Genomic DNA, 21,026 nt, shown 5'->3' with positions numbered 1-21,026 from the left:
CACAGAGAGAGAGATCACAAGTAGGCAGAGAGGCAGGCAGAGAGAGAGTGGGGGGGAAGCAGGCTCCCCTCCGAGCAGAAAGCCTGATGTGGGGCTCGATCCCAGGATCCTGGGATCATGACCTGAGCTGAAGGCAGAGGCTTAACCCACTGAGCCACCCAGTGAGTGGTTGAGTGATGTTTTCTCCTTTCAAAACAAGAAGCTAGGCCTCCTTTGCATTTGGTTTATCTCTTCACTGCAAACCATGGTTTCCCTCTTGTTAAAGAACAAAAATTCACTTGAGTAAATCTGAAGACTAATTAGCCTTATTAAGTGATTCATGAATGTACTAGAAAGTCTTCAAGTTCTTCCTTGGATAGGATTCTATCTTAACCCATAAATATGAGCATGTCCTCCTTTTGTATTTGTGTAATTCTCAACCTACCATCTTGGAATAGAAGTCTGAAATTACTGTTTTTACTCTTTAGTCCAATGCAGTCCAACTTTTATTTGTACCATAATGAAATTTTTAAAATAAAAATTGTCAATCGTTATCTGCCCAAACCAATCTCTCCTCTTCTTGTGTTGGATTTCACTGCAATATATACTCCCTTGATCTCCCATGTTTTGGTGGTATCCCACCCACCATCCACTGATGCCTCCCAACTCAATTTCCAACTACACATCAGTTGTCTTCACCTAGGTCTCCTACAAGCATCTTATTCATTAAACTGTTGTATATCTAAAACTGAACTCATAATCCTCTGTACTCTTTGTGTCCCCTGGCTCAATTAATGATTAATATGTCCTGAGCCTCTCCAGCAGGAAACTAAATCCACCTCATCTTCAGTTCTTCTTGCTTATTCCATTCATCCAATTGTCCATCACCTTGCTTTTCTCCATCCACAATCTACTGCCTTACATTTGTTTTTTTGCATTTCTTTGAAAGACCTACCTGTCATTAATCCCCAGTGCTATCTTTGGTCCATACACCCAAAGCCTGCTGGAGTTTTCACCAGAGAAAACAAATCCGATAATAATACCACCCTACTTATGAACTTCCACCCTCTCCCCAAAGGTTGCTTCCAGGTTGTGTCCAAACTCCTCAGCGTATCGATGGAAGGCCTTTCACAATGTCATCACCACAATATACCCAGCCTTAGCTTCATGTGTTCCAGTCACAGTGGACCTCTTTTCATCCCCTAAGCAAACCAAGTTCATTTGAACTGTGTGACTCGGACTTCAGGCACAGAGTGTTCTCTTTATCCTTCATCCCAAAGCACAACAGCTGACAAACTGTACATCTTCAATTCATGTTTGTTGAATGAATTAAGCACAACTCTTGGATGGTTTGTTCTTCCATAAGACATAATTAGTAAGTAAAATAATTATTAAAAATTCTCCAAGAAAATTACTTTTTTTAAAGACAGGGAGGCAAATAATTGCCTGCTGTCCTGATGTTTCTGTCATTATTCTAGCCTTTTTCAAATCTTGTCGAATTTATGCTAGACTGTCAAGAGAAGAACAGCTGACAAAACCTTCCCCACCCTTCTGTAATATCTTTACTGTGTAGAGAAATGAATTCATGAGATCATTGTAAACATGAACATCAGACCTCAGTTTTTCCATAGATAATGGTCACTAGAGTATGAAGTGCACCTCATAATAAACCCCTACATAGGACTGTTGCCACAAATAGAGATTTAAGATTAGTTAAACTGAGAAAACCAGATCATATGAGTTCCTATATTTGCAAGTTCATTTAGAAAGTATCGTAAGGGGAAGGGGAAAAAAACAATCTCTTAAAATTTACAAGAAATTCTCACTCTCATGGTCAAAATGGAAATTCCCAAATTTCTCAAATGTGTTCTCTTTTCTTTATCTCTGGTAGCATAAAAACATCTGCCAGAAAATAGTACGAAACTGAAGAAGTATCTGGTAACATTGCCCAAATGTGTAGTAACTTGTCCTGATCAGTTTATCTTCACTAACAGGTATCACTCCCACAAAGGGTTCTGGTTTCTTTCCCATCGAGTAACAAAAATTTCTAAACCTTTGCTGTCATCTTTGACTTCTGTACTCAGTAATATGGGATTAATAGGCTTCTTAAGAGATGCGAGTACACTGTTGGTCTGTACCATTGTATAAAGAAAAGATTCTCTAGGTAATATTATTAAACTAGTAGAAAGCATTTATCGGCATATTTTTTCAATAAACATTTATTAACCATTTATTTTGTGCCGGTGCTTGGCATGGGAGATGCCAGTATGGGAGATTTATTTCCTGCTCATAAAGTTGAGAGTCTAATGGGTAAGCTGACAAGTTAAAATTGTGAACACAAAATAGAATATATAATAGAGGTAGCCCAGGATGCTTTGGGATGTACAAGAGTGACACAGAGGTCAGACATCGGGAATACTAGGGAAGACTTCCAGAAGCAGGTCATTGCTGAGGTGAATACATTCATCAGATATTCATTAAGCTACCTGTGTCAAACACTGCTGCAGGCCTGGGAATATAGCAGTGAAAAAAGCAGGAAGTCCTGTCCTTGTAGAATTTACATTTTAGGAGAATACCCTGAAGGAACTTTGCCAGATGAACAATCTAAAAAGAAAATGAACAATATATCTTTAAGGGATAATTATGTACAAGTGAGTATAGTTTAAGCACCAGAAAAATCTAGCTCACTTTGTAATCTCGGTTGTGTTGAGAACATGTTGAAATTTCCTGCCTTTGTATACAGAGAGGTAACTGCTTTCCACACCCGGGAACAAGGCCCCAAATCCATTCACCACTCAGGGGTCCCTGCCATAATAAAGACACACACACATAGGGGCGCCTGGGTGGCTCACTGGGTTAAAGCCTCTGCCTTCCGCTCAGGTCATGATCTCAAGGTCCTGGGATCGAGCCCCGCATCGGGTTCTCTGCTCGGCAGGGAGCCTGCTTCCTGTTCTCTCTCTGCCTACTAGTGATCTCTGTCAAATAAATACTAAAAAAAAAAAAAAAAAAAAGATACACACATACACAGGGTGGGCCATTCATACAATGACCAACACCCTGTATCATGACATCTCCATGGTGACAACGTCCCTTTGCCAGAAGCAGGAATACAGGGAAGGGATTCTACTTAACCCTTCCCCCAAGAGCGTATTTTAAATTTCTTCTTGATCATAGAAAGGAGAGAACTTACATACAGTGCTTTTAAAAGAGGTAGTACATATTAGTACTACCTCTTTTTCTTTTTATCTGAGTGAATGATAACATTTACTTGACTTTTTCAAAGGACTCTTGGAAGAAGAATGGTGACATGCCACTTGGGTGGAAAGATCCCTGTGACCCTGCCATTTACTGAAAAATATACTATTTTAATTCTAAATGTATTGAATTGCAATAATCTTTATTCACTTTTCTCTTGTGTTTGTTGTTCATACCAATGTTTGTTAATCTCTGACTGAGTCTCTCTGTGAATCTAGAAATAACATGTAATGTCAACCTGATTTAGTTAGGGAAGGCAAGAGATTCAAGTGAAGTAGATCTACATACTAGTTAAGGTAATGTGAACTGCTGTAGCAGAAAGATCCAGAAATCATAAAGGTTTGTTTCTCATCTATATAAAGACCCAAAGGAGAGTTTCTTAATGGTGGTGGTGGAGGGAGAGGTTGGGTGGAGTGCATTGTTTCACAAAGGTATTCAGGAACCTAGGTTGATGGTCTCCATTCATAACATGTGGCTTCCAAGGTCATCATGGGCACTGGCATCCAGCCAGCTGATGGGGGAGGAGAGAAAATAGAGAAGACATACTGGCTTTTTCACCACCTGCACTGGAGAGTGATTCACATCTTCCACTGGCAAAAACTAGTATGATCCCACCAGGAGGAAATGAAGTCCCTGTCTGGGAAATTCCTTCCCAGCAGAGCTCACAATGAAAAAGAAGCAGGAACTTTTATTCTAGGTGAATATCTAATCATTTCTGCCACAACGTGTGTTTTGTTTCAATAATATCATTTATTTCTTTTTAAAAGATTATATGTATTTATTTGTCAGAGAGAGCAAGAGAGCGAGCAAGCGAGTGAGCACAGGCAGGGGGAGGAGCAGCCTGAGGGAGAAGCAGACTCCCTGCTGATCAAGGAGCCCCCTATGCAGGACTTGATCCCAGGACCCTGGGATCGTGACCTGAGCCGAAGGCAGGTGCTTAACTGACTGAACCATGCAGGCAGTCCAAATTACTCTAACTTTATTAATTTTTTTAAAAAGATTTTATTTGTTTGAGAGAGAGAGAATGAGAGAGAGAGAGAGAGAGGGCATGAGAGGGAAGAGGTCAGAGGGAGAAGCAGACTCCCTGCCCAATGTGGGATTCGATCCCAGGACTCCAGGATCATGACCTGAGCCGAAGACAGTCGCTTAACCAACTGAGCCACCCAGGCACCCTAAATTACTCTAACTTTAAAAAGCAAATTTATTTTGGAATAATTTGACTTAGAGAAAAGGTGCAAAGATGTCATGGAATTGGAGATACATGCCCTAGTTGTCCCTAATGGTAATATCTTGCGTTAGCATAAGTTAAGCTACAGGCTTTGTCCAGACATCACATTTTTCCACTAGGTTTCCACTGAGGTTTTTTGTTCCAGGATCCAGTTTGGGATACCATATTGCATTTAGTCATCACGTCTCCTTTGTCCTCTCTAATGTGTCAACAGTTTTTCAATCTTTTATTATTTTTCATAACCTTGACACTTTGAAGATACTAATCAGGTATTTTATAGATTGGCCTTTAATTCATTTTCTTATGATTAGACCACACTGCAGGTATGGGTTTTGGGGGGAAACACCACACAGGTGATGTACCTTCTCATCATATCCTATTATTGTATCTTATTTTATGAATATATAAAGTATCAATTTATTATGGTGATATTAACCTTGATCATCTAATTAACGTGGTGTCTGCCAGATTTCTCCTCTGTAGAGATACTTTATTTCCCTTCCATACTCCAAGGCTTCAAAAGCACATCACTAAGTTCAGTCCACATTCAAGGAGAGGGGATACTGCAACTTTTAGGATGGAGAAATAATTCAAGTTTTTAACTGCCTGTGGATAAAAATATATACAGTAAGCAAAGATGTGATGAGAGAAATGGAATTACCAGTGCTAATTTTTATACTCTTTAATCTAGTATTAAAGAGCTGAACAATGACGTGACCAAACTGCTGAACTGTGTATTTTTTTAAAAGTTGCTTTCACAAGAAATACAGCATATTCCTAGTAAGATAAATGGCCTTAATGTGGTGTTCCAGCTTCTGCTTCAAATAATGATGGACTAGGAAATTCAGACAAATGAAAAACGTTGGGAAGTATAAAAACATCTTCTTAAAAGCATCAAAGATTTAACCAAATTAGGGGTTTTGGGGCCAAGATCCCCCCAAAAAATAGAAATCAAGAGGAGGGAGCCCAGTTCTGGGATTGTGTTTGTTTAGGGACTTTTGTTAAGTCAGGAGAGGTCACAGAGCAGGGCTTTTAACTACCTTATAGGTTATGGTCAGGACAATGAGTCTTGGAGGGTTGTGGGGCCGAAGGAAGGGTGAACAAGTAACAACCAGCCCTCACACATACTGCAAGTCTGGCTTCAAGGTATCTGGGTGGATAGAAAACCTCAAGCCCTAAGATGGGGTTCAGATAATGCTGAGTAGGAAGTTTCCCTGGTGCGGGCAAGAAGTAAACAAAATACTCACTGGAGAAAGCCGATATCATTCAAGACCTAAAATAATTTCTAAAAATAACTTTACAAAAAATATATCTAATATTCAACCAGGACAACATACTATAGTGCCTTAAGAACTCCAGGGATGTAAAATCACACTTTAAGAGGGAAACAGAAAGACTGCAGTTTGAGTTCGTAAATTATCATTACCTGGTAGAAGAAATAAGCAAGCCTCTTAAGCAAATTTAGCATATGCAAATCCAGGTTTACAAAAGCGATACATTGTGGGGTAATTTACAAGAGGATTCATTCCAGTATTCCGAAGGTGGTGAATAGAAAAATGAATTTATACTCCGTTTTCTAGGAATATGGTCCATCAAACAACTGGGTACCCAAGATTTAGAGACATCATAAAGGGGATGTGATAACCAATATAGGAAGTATTAGTTGTGGCTACCTGTAAGAGAAAACTCCCCAAGTAATAGTGATTAAGTAAGATGGAAGTTTATTTCTCTTTCACATAAAAGCAGCCCAGAGCTAGACCTTCCAGGGTCACACCTCCGCAGCTCCAGAATGTCAGGCGACTGTGGCACCCATCTTCTGCTCCACTGTTTTCACAGACCTCTCCTCAAGGTCCATGACTGCATACTCCATGATGGCTGCTGGAGTCCAGCCATCCCATTATGTTGCAAGTCAGCTTCCTTTATAAACACCCTTCTTATATCACATAACACTTTTTTAACATACCACAGGACAGAATCGAGTCACATGGCCACCCCTGGCTGCAAGGGAAGCTGAGAAATCTAATCCCTTCGTGTAGGGCAGAAGGTGTCCATTTCAAAGTGAGGGTTTATTACTAAGGAGAAAAGAAAAAATGGATGCTGCCCTGGGTAGCTAGTGGTCTCTATCACAGTGAAATAAGGGATTGATAACTTTAAAAGGAAGTATGCTAAAATCTCAAGTAGTATTTTCATAGCTTTTATAGAACATTAAAAATACACAGAGGGGCATCTGGCTGGCTCAGTTGGTAGAGCATGTGACTCTTGATCTTGGGGTCACGAGTTCAAGCCCCACATTGGGCCTAGAGATTATTAATAAATAAACAAACAAATAAATACCTTAAAAAATATATAGAGGTGACTGAAACAGGTTATTAGAAGCAATGAAACTGATACAATACTTCCAAATAATTTAGGATGTTTATAGAATTTAAAATGTTCATATTGGGGGCGCCTGGGTGGCTCAGTGGGTTAAGCCTCTGCCTTCAGTTCAGGTCATGATCTCAGGGACCTGGGTTCGAGCCCCACATTGGGCTCTCTGCTCAGCAGGGAGCCTGCTCCCCCCCACCCCGCCTGCTGCTCTGCCTACTTGTGATCTCTCTGTCAAATAAATAAATAAAATCTTAAAAAAAATAAAATGTCCATATTGCCCTTTGGCACAGCAATCCCACTCATGGAAATTTACCTAAAGGAAAAAGAAAACACATAAACAACTGAGATGTTAGTAGAACTTTACTTAAAATAGGGCAGTATCTGGACTAACGTAACTGTTCAGCACTGGGGGCAGTGAGGTAAATTATAGTTTATTAATTCAATGGATGAATATAGGGTAATGAAAAGCAGTAACTCAAAGATTGTAACAACATGGGCTAGATATTTAATACATAAAATAATAAAGAGGGGTGCCTAGGTGGCTCAGTGGGTTAAGTGTCTAACTCCTGATTTTGTTTCAGGTCATGATTTTGGGATCCTGGGATAGGGCTCTGAGTCAGGCCCCAAGCTCTGCTTGTCCTATACTCCTTCTCTCTCTTGAATATATTTCAAAAATCTTTTAAAAAATAATAAAGCTACAAATTTGTAATCACAATTTGGTTTTGAATATTTCTATGAGTAAGATTCAAATGGAAATTAGGGAATTGAGAAAACTGACTTGTAGGCAGAGAATTACAGATGCTTCTCTATTGTTTTTATTTTTAGATAATATTGTTCAATTTTTGGAAATTTTTCATATCCTAATGTATTCATAAATACATATATAAAAATAAAAGATAACTGCATGTATTTTAAGGCCCTTCCTTCTGAAATTCTGGAGTTCTGGAATCCAAAGAGTGAGAAAGTTCCTCACAACAGTTAGGGTTACAGGCTTTTGAATCACATAGACCTGGATTCAAACTCTGCATCTTCATTTATTCATTTATGAACCTTATTTCCTCAGCCATAAAAAGGAGATGATACCTAAGCACTGGCATGAAGTTTATTTGGATTAGGAAGCATACTGCCTTTAAGTAAATGGTGGGCACCAAGGAAGAATGCCTCATCTTCAAAATGGCAGCCCAACCAGACCCTTACGTTGAGTCAGTGTGGCTTTGACAGAGAGAAAATCAGAACTAATTCAAGGGGAGAAGCACAACATAATTCTATGTCAAAGAGGCATATTTTGAAGTGACATATTCAGGTTTCCTTCACCGGTAAGGTTGTTTTCTAGGACTTTTGCTTTTCTTACCATCATGCACCTTACTGTTCCACAGAGAGGACATGATGTGATCTATGGTATGGAAGGCTTTTAGGAGGGAAAGCATTATGCTTCTCAGTGCTGCTTCACCCCATATGTAGTATACATGGTTAGTTACACTTATAGAACTATTTTAGTTTTTTAAAAAATTATTTATTTATTTGACAGAGGGAGATACAGCGAGAGAGGGAACACAGGCAGGGGGAATGGAAGAGGAAGAAGCAGGCTTCCCTCCGAGCAGACAGCCAGATATGGGGCCCGAGATGAGGCTCAATCCCAGGACCCTGAGATCACGACCTGAGCCCAAGACAGATGTTTAATGACTGAGCCACCCAGCCACCCTATAGAACTATTTTAAATACATACATGTGTACAAACTTATTTTAAACAATGAAATACCTATTACTATTATAGCCAGACAACTTTTATTGTGTTGGTGTTAACAGTTATTAGCCAGTTGGGTTGCTTAAGGGAATTACATAAGCAACAAAAGGATATGATGATCAGGTGAGCTCCATTCGATGTTATAATTTCTCTGCTTGGGAGGGTTTTTAAAAACAGATGAATCAGTAGAAGGAAAAAATCAGGAAGGGCATAGGGAAAGGGAAGGAAGACCAGGGAAAAGAGTGGTTTTCGGAACGCAGAAACCACCGTACAGATGTAAGGTGGATCACCATGGATGACAGCTCTTCTCATTTTTTAAAACCCTTAATATAAAGCCTCTGTTGTATTCCCTATGGAGGTCAGTTGCCACCCCCACCCCCACCCCCAGTCATAATGATCTATTTGAAATACATATCTGTCCATATTCCTATGATTTCCTCACTACCAAAAAAAAAAATTAAAAAAAAAAAGTGAACTGAAAAAAATTACCAGGGCTCCTGTTGGATGCCCTCTTTGCCCACCTCTCTATTCTCTGCCTTACACTTGCGTGATTTTTCTTGTTCCAGAAACCAAGCAACTCCAGGGTCTGTGCATTTTCTCCTGCTTTTTCCTTGGCCTGGAATACTTGCCTCCCCTTTCTTTGCCTGGTTAGCAATCATTTACTTTTGAAATCTCAAATATCATCTGTCAGGAAAACTTCCTTGATCCTTTTCCTGAGCACTGCCCCCGCCCCACCCCGCTTGCCAACACTTTCACTTTTTAATGACTCAGTGACTTCCAACACATACCTTGGGCTCAGAATCTATAACCCATCCCTCAAAATCGCCATACTCAAAAGCGCCTCCAGAACACAAATCCTTTTTGCTGTGTTTGAAATGTATGAGGTTACCGTTACTCATCTTACGTCACAGTTCCCAGCATGGGCGAACCCTCATCCCTGAGAGGAGAAAGGGAAATCTAATTTCTAGGAAATAACTCGAGGTCTGCTCTAGTGAAAAGCAGAACTATGAGGCACAAAGGGCCACTAGGCTGGGCTGCAACTCAGTCCCATCTCGACTCCCACCGGCTCCTACACACAGTAGGTTTTCTCCTGGGCACCATCGAGGTGGGTGCCCCGTCCGTGCCCCATGAGTTGGCGAACGTCACCATACACTTCTGTCCGGATCCGTGCAGCAGCAGCGGGATGGGCTGGATGTCGCCACGCCGTGGCCACACTCTCAACCCGCGACGGGCAGCCGGTGGGACCACGGAAGGGAAGCCCCCCGGGGTTCGAGGCCCCATACCCCGGAAACCCCCAGGGAAGGAGGGCCCGGGAGGGGCCGTTCGTTTCTCCGGAGTTGCGCAAGAGCCGGGGCGGCCGGGCAGGCTGGGACGGCCCCCGGGCACCCCCGCCCGCCCGTGCAGACCCCTGCCGAGTCCGAACCAAAAGCGAAAGGAGCCAGGCGCCGCGTCCCCGCCGCTCCCACTTCGCGTCCGCGGGGAGGTCGCCGCGCGCCTCCAAGCCCGCGGGCCCGCCGCTTTGTGACTTCACTGGTTTCGCAACAAGCCCGGGCGGCCCGCGCCCCACCCACCCACGGCCGCCAGCCAGCCCGCCTGCCTCGCCGCCCGCCGCCTCGCTCCGCTCTCTGCGCTTCCTTTGGTCCGGGGCCGGGCCTGCCCAGCCGTCGCGGAGCCTCTGGTCCGGCCGCCGCCTGCGGGCCAGCACGTGTGCGACTCCCGCGCCCCGCGTCCCGCGCCCGGCCCCGCAGAGCGTAGCGCCCTCTCGGCGGCCCCGCGATGCTGTGCTTCCTGAGGGGAATGGCCTTCGTGCCCTTCCTCCTGGTGACCTGGTCGTCCGCCGCCTTCATCATCTCCTACGTGGTCGCGGTGCTCTCCGGGCACGTCAACCCCTTCCTCCCCTACATCAGGTGAGGCCCGGCCCGGCAGAGGAGCCTGGGGGCAGAGCTGCCCGCGGGGAGGGAAGGGCCTAGACCCGGCGGGGGCGTCTTGCAGGGAGAGTCACATCTGACGACGAGGGGAGCGCTCTCCCGGCCGCCAGGACCCGTAGGGAGGCGTCGGGTGCAGAGCCGAGAGCGGTTCTGACTTCACCCTGGACATTGAACGCTGAACCCAGTGCCGTCGGGAGGGGCTCAGGATAGACAATAGAACTTCAGACGGACCGTGGGACAGAATCCTTGGAAGATGCTTCTTGGGCGGTACTGAAACAAGAATGGGGCCTGATGGATGCCATTTTTTGAGTGTGTAAGAGGCAGATCCTGGTGTATGCTAAAACCGCTCACATACTTCGCTTCCACTTCCCAACATCCTCGTGATGGATGTCCGGCTTATTTCTCTTGCAAGGAAACTAAGTATGAGCAGTCGTTGAAATTTCATCAGTGTGACACTGATGTCACAGATAGGAATGGTGGAAGCAGAATTCATACCCAGATCCGTCCAACCCAAAAGGAACACCATGTCACCTCCAGGTCTTTGGGAGTTAGGCTTAAGCTCTTCTGGAGGGAGCTTCCCAGGATCCGTTTGGGTACAGCGCCCGCAAAGTCAGAGCCCTCAAATTGTCAGTAACTTATGACATATCTTGCGTTGTCATTACACCATTTCTTTTTTCATAAGTTTTGGCCTCACCATTCCTGAGGGGTCACTTCATCGGTGCCAGGACGTCTCAGTCCTTTTCAAATGGCTTCCAGCTCAGTGACTAGCCCCATGGCAACGAGCGTTCCTTAACCATTAGAACCAGCAGAACCATCCATCCTTATCCAAGTGCTGTGAACTGCACTGGTTGGTGAGGAAATAATAAAGTTGGTGACAACCAAGGTTTTGTTACCACTTTATGATTATAGAAATTGTAGGGCTTCTCCGTCCTGCAGCCATGCTGTGTGGTGAGCAATGTTCTGTAGTTTGTGGGCAGGGAAGGGGAAAGGAAGATAAGGCAAGAAGAGACTAGAGTTTGAAGCAAGGAAGAGAGCAGTGCGAAGAATGCAGAGAACCAGTTAATGGCGGTGTTGGTTTTGCCCACTCAAGAGTTGTTCCAGGCATCCCGGAGACTTTCCCATCAGACCTTGTGCCCTGCCGAAACCAGGACTTGGGTTTCTAGTGGCTCACCTCAGTCTGACATGGCGTTGTCTCCCTTCTTTTGATTCTGAAGCTAATAGATCCTCTTAGATTTGTATAAAAGGGAGAAGTTTCTTTCCCTACAATGCTTTTTATTGAGAAAATAATAGCTGTCCCAGATCTAAAGGTCAGGAACACATAATATTTGATACTCATTGGTGGCGGGAAAGGGTGGAAAGTGTCAGAGGCAGGAGGGCTTGAATTTTTGTGGAGAGGTCTGATATAGTTGTGATTAATAGCACCACAGGACGAACTTGAAATGGAAGACACTCAGAAATGGGGAAATGAGCTGAGATGAACCACTGGTGAGATGCTCAAATCACAGAGAGTCCAAAGAATAGGTATTAAATTTAACAAGGAAAGGAAGCCTTTAGGAAAAGTAGAAGTTAAGGAGAAAAAGGCTGGAGATTGTCACCTCCTTGCCACAGGCCAGCAGCCTATAAACAACACATGTTTGGCTTTTCCACATGTGCTGGGGACTTTTAGGTTGTTTGCTCTCTCTGCCTACTTGAGGAGCTGGAGGATTCCATTGTCTCCGCCCCGCCTAGAAAACCAAGTCACTGAAGCAAAGGCAAGATTTAGATTAAGAACAAGATACCGGGAAGTGATGGGAGTAACGCCAGATTTATCCGTTTGGCCCCAGAAATATTTGACCTTATCTCCTATAACTCATGTCTGTTGTCATGGCCTCCCCTTCTCCCTTACCACCACTCCCTCCACTTTCCTCTGACTGCACTGGCCTCCTTCCTGTGTCTTGAGCCTGTCAGAATCAGAAACGCTACCTCCTCATGACCTCTGCCCTGGCTGTTCCTCTGCCTGAATGCTCTTCCTCCAGAAATTGTCAGGCTTTCTCCCTGACCACCTCCTCTGTTCAGATACTGGTGAGGCCTGTTGCCCTATTTAAAACTGCTGGCGAGGGGCACCTGGGTGGCTCAGTGAGTTAAGCCTCTGCCTTCGGCTCAGGTCATGATCTCAGGGTCCTGGGATCAAGCCCCACATCGGGCTCTCTGCTCAGCAGGGAGCCTGCTTCCCCCTCTCTCTCTGCCTGCCTCTCTGCCTACTTGTGATCTCTCTCTCTGTCAAATAAATAAATAAAATCTTAAAAAAAAAAAAAAAACTGCTAGCAAGCGCTCTTGATGCCCCGTATCTAGTCTAATTATTCTAATTACTTACCATAGCATCTTCTAACAAATTACACACTTTATCTGTCTTCCTTCACTGGAATGTAAGATCCATGAGGGCTTTCAATATTTGTTGAATTAATATTTCTTGGGCACTCATTTCCAATATAGTTATTTTTCCCCCTAGGGCCACATCCTTTGAGGGAAGGCTTGATAAGATCATTGGTCACTGATCAGTGATTTGGATGTATTCAGGATGCTTCCCTTTTATGTGATGACCTTGTTCAACCAATCTGATATTCTGACATTTCTTAATGTTAAACCCTTTATTGGTGTTTTTTTTTTAACAACGTTGAACACTTTATTTTTTAAAGATTTATTTATTTGGGAGAGAGTGAGAGCACTCACGTGGAAATGGTGGGGAGGGGCACAGGGAGAGAGAATCCCCAAGCCGACTCCCTGCTGAGCGGGGAGCCCTCCTCGGCACTCAGTCCTAGGACCTGTGATTGTGACTTGAGCCAAAATCAAGAGTCAGCCACTTAACCAACTGAGCCACCCAGGTGCCTCCCAAATGTGAACACTTTAAATAAGAGCCATTGCGTTTTATAAGAACCATAATCCTGGGAGGACCTCTTTCCAATGTGACATTCAAACTCAGCTTCCTCATGACATATCTTCTTCAGGATAACATTGTTATCCTGTAGCATATTGACTGACTTCCTATCAAAAATTAAATTAGAGATATGCGATTCAAGCAGTCACTAGATTTAACAAACTGGAATAGCATAGTGCAATGTTTCTGTATTAGGAAACCTTTAATGCCCGTGAGGTTTTCAAAATGAATGACAAGTAAAAGTCAACCTGAAAGGATTATTTTAATTTTTACAAGGCCACACCCACATTCTTGAGTATAATCATACTTAATTTGTTACAGTTTCTTATAGTCCCTCTGTGACCAAATCTCTGAGGCTATCTTGAATTAGCTTTACTTATCAACTCCTCCCAGCTGATAAGCCAATCCCTTTTAGATCTTCTTTGGCCTATGTCTCGTGCTTCCAGTATATTCAGTGGCCTTTTATTTTTAAAGTTTTGTCAGTTCTGCATCCTGGTTGCTTTTTATTAACCTACTCTCATTATTTGTGCAAATACTGTTTGCTGGGTAGATTGTGATCTTTGGCCACTCCCATTGTTCCTCCTCATGACCACAAACCTGCTCAGTGGTTGGTGACAAAAAACTGGGTCACCTAGAATTAAGGCACCTTAAAATGGAGACCAAAATGACGTAGTAAACAAAGTAAAAGAGGCTGGGTCTTTAACTCCAGAAGTGGATGTAAAAATGAGGGAAATTATTTTATCTTTCATTTGGTAAACAAGCATAAAATTTAGGTTAGGATCAAAATTAAGTGCTAGTTCCAACCTTGAACAAAATTCATTATAATGAACACATCTTGTAATGAAAAGCAAAATGAAAAGACAAAATTCTTATGATAAACAAAAATCTTAAAATCATTCAGGTGTGGATTTTTTAAGGGAAGGAACTTTCCAAGACAGTTTTACGATTGTGTGAAGTCCTTGATTTCACATTTGTCTTGTGAAGGGAGATACGAAGAGGCTCATTTTTGCAGAAATATTTTATGACTTCACTTTTCCCAATGATCATTCTTAATCTGTGTATAAGGATATTGATCTTGATTATTGTCTGTTTCTCACACAGAATGTAAGTTTCATGAGGGTAAAGATTTAGGGTTTGTTCACTGCTGCATCCCTTGCATTTATGACAGTGCCAGACATGTAGTAGTTGCTTGGTGAATATTGGTTGAATGCTAAGACAGTTTATGCCTGATGGGCCTGCTGTCGTTAGGTGTTTTGTTAATCTTGTCAGGTTCCCTTCAGTTGTTAACCGATTCTGCCAGGGCTCACTGTTCATTAACTTGGGCTGCCATTCCAGCTGTTCTCCAACACCACCTGTCGGCTTCATGAAATTCTGCATGTTTTATGAGAACTGCAGCCTCACTGTGTAGTCCATTTGACTTATATTGTTGGGTATTTACATCCTTTGATTATCCATCATGGTGAATAAAGGAACAACTTTGGAGCAGGTAATTTTGATTAGAATACAACTCCACCGAGTGCCCTCGCTGTAGGACCTTGGGCATGTTACTTGATTTCTCTCTGCTTTTCTATGGGTTAGTGATATCACATCTCTCAGGAATTATCGTGTGAACTCACTTAGAACTCATTCACACCCTGGTGCAAAAACAGAAGTTCTCTGTAAGCATTTGTATTATCAAAGGACCAGTCCACCTTTGTCTGTATAGATGCTAGGCTTAAGTAGGAAAAGACGTAAGTAATCAGTTTATTTGTGATTATAGTACAAGTTTTCTTTTTAATTTTATTTTTTAAGTAATCTTTATGCCCCAAATGGGACTTGAATTCACAACCCCAAGATCAAGAGTTTCATGCTCTATCCACTGAGCCAGCCAGGTGCCCCTATAGTAGAAGTTTTCTTAACCAACCTCAATCAATTTGCTGGGTTAACTGCTAACTTCATTCTCTTAAAAATACACTGACTGAAGCCCATGGTCCCTGACAGCCTCTCCCAGCACTGGCCACTCTGGGCTGCTTGCTGTCTTCTCTCACCTCTTTCTTTGTATGCTTATCCAGTGTCAGCTGTGTTTGTTCCCAAATGTGTTTATCCCAGTTGTATTTTTTTTTAATTGTAATTACGTGACTTAACTCACTGTACATAAACTGTGGGTCTGTGAATGCAAAAAAAGAATTGTAATTTTAAAGAAAACTCTGTTGAATGCTTTGAGAAGATTCAAAAGAGACAGTTGTCAAAAATTGCAGTGTTTATGACAAATGTAAAGACTAACAAAAAGCAATTAAAAAAGCTAGAAGGATTCTGCTCTCAGATTGCTTCAAAAATATCTTTAAGATTCCCTTCCACTTTAAAGAACCCAAAACTAGAAATGAGATCATTCAAAGTAGATGTGGTTTATATACCAGGGAGACACACAGTGGACTGGTACTCACATAACCGCTTTGGCCCCGTCAACAGGTAGGCAAATGAATGTGCATACATTTATTTGCTTGTTGGTGGATGTAGCCACATAATTTTTCTTTGTATCCACATAATTTTTGATGACTTCTGCTTTAACCAACTTTTTTGATTACTAACTACATTGCATTTCAGGCAACTGTGATTTTTGCTTCCATTTCAACCATAATAGTGGGGTCCAGATATTTATAGCAGCATTATCAACAATAGCCAAACTATGGAAGCAGCCTGAATGTGCATCGACTGATGAATGGATAAAGAAGATGCAGTATATATACACAATGGAAAATTATTCAGCCATCAAAAAGAATGAAATCTTGCCATTTGCAATGACATGGATGGAGCTGGAGTCTATTATGCCAAGTGAAATAAGGCAGTCAGAGAAAGACAAATATACCATATGATCTCACTCATATGTAGCATTTAAGAAAGAAAGCAGATGAATATACGGGAAGGGGAAAAGAAAAAAAGGAGAGAAGGGAACAAGCCATAAGAAACTTTTTTTTTTTTTAGAAAATGAAGAACTATATTGTAGAAATAAATGGTAAACATGAACCCAACATCCTAGGAATCCTAGGAATTTCTTATTTCTTTACATGTTCATACAAATTTTACATGTTTATATACTAATACATTTCCATGTTTGTATTTACATATATGTTTTTATAAAATTGGGTTCACTGCTACATATTATTTTAAATTTATTTATTTATTTATTGAGGTGTTATGTTAGTTTCAGCTGTATAATATAGTCATTCAATAATTCTGCTTATTACTCCCATGTTCATCAGGTAAGTGGAGTCATCATCTGTCACCAAACATTATTACAATATTATTGACTCTATTACCTGTGCTGTACTTTTTTTTTTTCCCCTGTGCTGTACTTTTCATCTCTGTGACTTAATTATTTTGTAACTGGAACTTTCTATCTCTCGATCCCTTTATCTATTTGGATCATACTTTTTCACTTGTTTGTTTTGTTACAAATATGCAGTTTTCCAGTAACAATAACTTGTGAAGGTATATTTTACAATTTTAAAATAAAAATGTAATAATCATAGAGAGAAGGTCAGAAATACAGAAAAAGAAAATACATATCTCAAATCTCAACTTTCTAGAACTATATCCAGTATTATTGGCTTGATTTACATAGTTTTGGACTCTATTTACATACAATCACTCAATTATATCTAATATATATGAGCAGGGGTACAAAGTGCCCTGCTCATATAATCCATATAATACCTCATCCCTCATATAATACCTATCACCTCGTGTAAGGTATATGTAAGTTTATATGTGAGCATTTTGATAAACATTTTTTATACTATTAACACCATGTCGCATACAGTGTTGATGCCTGCATTTCATCATTTACCCCCATATCATGACAATGTCCCACCATAAGAAACTCTTAATGCTAGAGAACAAACTGAGGGTTCATGGTGGGAGGTAGGGGGGAGAGGGGCTGGATGGGGGATGGGTATAAGGAGGGCACTTGTTCTGATGAGCACTGAGAGTTGTATGTAAGTGATGAATCACTGAATTCTACTCCAGAAGACAGTAATATTGCAGTGTATGTTAACTACCTAAAATTAAAGAAAACAAACAACCAAAAAACTGTGGGGTTCAGGATAATAAATAACAGATAATGGGGTCTGTGTGTATAAAGTTACATATTCTGACATGACGTTAATGACACCTCAGTCTTTACAATGGGTTGATTATTACTTCATAGTATCTCTAAACCACTGTATCATAAGGATGAAAAGGTGGGCTTTGCTGTCAAAAGCTTTTAGCTAGAAAAGTATCATCCTTGAAATGAAAATTTAGGGCTTCACATTTTCTTCAAAAAAAAAAGTATCCAAATTAGTTAATCCTAAGAAATGCATAATAAGAAAATTGAAGATCCCAAACTTGCACAGCTCAAAAATTAATTGAGGTGATGGATGCAGTGTTATTTGGTTTCTGAGTCAACTATAAATATGTGTAATTTCTCCTCTGTTTAAATTTTCCATTGTCATTGGATTACATAAAAAATTTTTTTCAAGAAAAATAAAATTGGGAACGTTTTTCTTCAGTTATTCCTACTTCTAAAAAGACAGAATATTGCTCAAAAGTCTGACTGTTGCAGGACTGATAGTTTTTAAATATAAGGTCTTAATTTCAACTTAAAAAAAAAAAAAGAGTGCTCTACTCAACAGTCCTCCTTACCTGACAGTAATTGCATTTCAGTCCCTCAGGTATCTGTGTTATAGACACAGTTCTTGCCAAGGACATCTTACTATGGTTCCAGATGCAAACCTGGCTGTAGTTACGTAGCACTTCAAACTCACATGGAAATAATATGTTTTCATAAAAAGAAATGTAAAATAGCACAGCAGGGAAGAGTTTCTAAGTTGTGTCCATTGAAATCAGACAACACTAGATGTGTTGGCTTTCCCATATACTATCCCTGTGGCCTTGAGCGAATTACTTTTCTACGACTCCATTTCCTCATCTTTAGGATGAAGATACTAAGTACTTGCCTTACAAAGTTGTGAAGACCAAGTAAGATGTGCCTGGCTGAGCGTAAGAGCTGAGGAAATGTTAATTATAAAATTTCTTTTGTAATATTAGCAGCCATAATCCAAGTGGGGTTGGTTTTCTAGAGACCCCTCTCAGAAAACTTTCTAAATCTGCCCTCTTATCACCTCCGGCTTCATTACCACCATGGCCCCAGCCGCTGTCATCTCTTGACAAACTACTGAAATAGCTTCCTAACGGTCTCTCGTTGGTCCACGCTTGCCTTTCTACAGCCTTTTCACAACATTCTGTAAAAACATCAATCAACTTCGTATCACTTCCCAATGCTTAGCCCTCAGCGGCTTCCTATCATCTCAGAATGACATTCAGAGACCTCACCATGACCCCGGGGCTCCCCGAACTCCTCTCCCCATCTGTGTGCATATGTGCGTGCACACACACACACACAGACTTTCTCTCTCTCTCTCTCTCTCTCTCCTCGCCGGCCACACCCGCTTCCTTGCCGTTCCTCTGATACATTGCCACCTTGAGGCCTTTGACTTTGCTGTTCCTCTGCTTGTAAATTTCCTGGCCCAAATATTCCTCCTCATCCAGATGTCTGTTCAAGTCCACTTCCCAGAGTACCCTGTCTCAAGTAGGTGGCTCACCCTTCTCTGAGTCCTGTATCCAACTTACCTTTTCTTCACAGCATTCGTCATCCTGGACTCTTTTTTTATATTGTCCTCCACAGATGAGAAGGTCCATGAAGGAGGGGCTTTTTCTGTGTTACCTGTCACTACATTCGCCATGCCTAGGTTGTATTGAAGGCAGTCAGTAACTATGTATTGAGTCAACAGATCCTTGAATTTTGTGTTAGATATTAAGCTTCTTGAAGCCTAGTGAGTTGTCTTTTTGTCTTTGTGTCCCCATCACCTGGCACAGTTTCCAACACTTAACAATTAAGAAAAAAAGTTGTGGGACACCTGGGTGGCTCAGTCAGTTAAGCACCTGACTCTTGATTTTGGCTTGGGTCATGGCCTCAGGGTTGTGGGATCTACCCTGGCGTCGGGCTCCCTGCTGGGTGTGGAGGCTACTTGAGATTCTCTCTCTTACTCTGTCCACCAACCTGTCACTCCCGCCAATTTTTTTTTTCTTTTTGTGAACAAAGAGGGAACTTGTACTGATAGAAAGGGGGGCAATTTGCATATGGGTGGGGTGAGAATGGAGTGAGTTGTTTGCACTTATGAGTAGGAAATTCTTTTTAGCTTTAAAAAAGGTTGATATAGCTATATATATGGTGCCTCCCACTTCAGGATAGTCATCAGCAAATGGAGCTGCCAAAAACTTAGCCCTAATTAAAAGTATCTAATAAAGTATAATGACTTTTTATTATCATATTTCTTCCCTTCAGTTTATTATATGTAAATATTGTGAAGATAAAGGAAATAACAGTCTCCTTTGTTTTGGTGCATTCAGTGTCTTCAGGTTCTAAGTCCTGATTAATTTTTCCAAGCAATGGGTCCAGAATTTTAGGACAATCTAAAAAACCTCAGTCTGGGCAAGCAGATAATTTTGCATACTGTCAGCTTGTCAGACCCACCCTCCCCCATAAGCCATGACTCCAGGCTTTGGAATGATGGAATTACTTGTATCTAGTGATTTAGAGAACAGCATTCCATCAAGCTTATATTATCATGTAGGTCTTCTTTGCATTGTTTTCATTCCTTTGAGCATCAAATGATTATGCACTGGTGTAAAATCATAAATGAGTATGGAGAAGGATGTTAGACAACTTGGAATTTTCCATGGTGAACTTAATTTGTAGAGATGTAAATGCAGGAAATACAGATGTAATTTGATTTCCTAGACACAATCCAACCCTAGAAACAACTGTCTATGAACAACAGCCTCAACAGCTTCTGAGACACATGCAAATGAAAAATTACTTTCTATCTCTGTTGCAGTTTCCAAGAAGTGTGTTATTTATGAGGAGGCAAGTGAGGAGGTAGCGGGGCCAGAACCATGTTGCTTAAGCCGTATGGTACAGAATCATGTGGTGGGAGTTGGGTGAGGAGACTCTTTTGCAAGGCTGGGAAGCAATTGGTTTCACCTCTTACTCATTCTCCAGTTTCCTGAATAAGCACCCAAGTATAGCTATGCCAACCAAATACTACTACCTCTGCCTTTGCGCAATGAGATCATTTAGTTTGAGCTTAAAAAAATAAAAATAAAAAGAGTCTATCCACAGCTTCTCTTGGTACCTCCTGGGTGTTGTGCTCATCTGGAATCCAATGTCAGGCAGAAGATGTGATGTGATATTTATTAATGATGTAACATATTAGCTCAGAGACTGAAAGAATTAAAATAACATTTTAAGGTAAAAGAGCCTTTTCATTTTTATTGATGATAATGGGCAACCACTGCTATTCTTTTTTTTTTTTTAAAGTATAATTAGCATACAGTGTCATACTAATTTCAGGTGTACAGTATAGTGACTCAACAATTCTTTTTTTTTTTAAGATTTTATTTATTTATTTGACAGAGAGAGATCACAAGTAGGCAGAGAGGCAGGCAGAGAGAGAGAGAGAGAGGGAAGCAGGCTCCCTGCTGAGCAGAGAGCCTGATGTGGGGCTTGATCCCAGGACCCTGGGATCTTGA

At 41.4% G+C, this 21,026-nt stretch overlaps 1 protein-coding gene across 1 annotated transcript in view; it reads left to right on the top strand.

Moving 5' to 3' along the window:
- Window positions 1-10,229: 10,229 nt before the first annotated feature.
- Window positions 10,230-21,026, top strand: part of DRAM1 (DNA damage regulated autophagy modulator 1) — a 35,398-nt gene continuing 24,601 nt past the window's right edge. Inside the window, exon 1 of the mRNA XM_080811334.1 lies at window positions 10,230-10,480. Coding sequence (XP_080667460.1) covers window positions 10,350-10,480 — 131 coding nt within the window. The 5' untranslated portion in view covers window positions 10,230-10,349. The remainder of the gene's footprint in view (window positions 10,481-21,026) is intronic.

Source organism: Martes martes (genome assembly GCF_963455335.1).
Source record: "Martes martes genome assembly, chromosome: 8".
In the NCBI taxonomy this organism is placed as follows: Eukaryota; Metazoa; Chordata; class Mammalia; order Carnivora; family Mustelidae; genus Martes; species Martes martes.
This window is presented reverse-complemented; position numbering and strand designations above follow the sequence as displayed.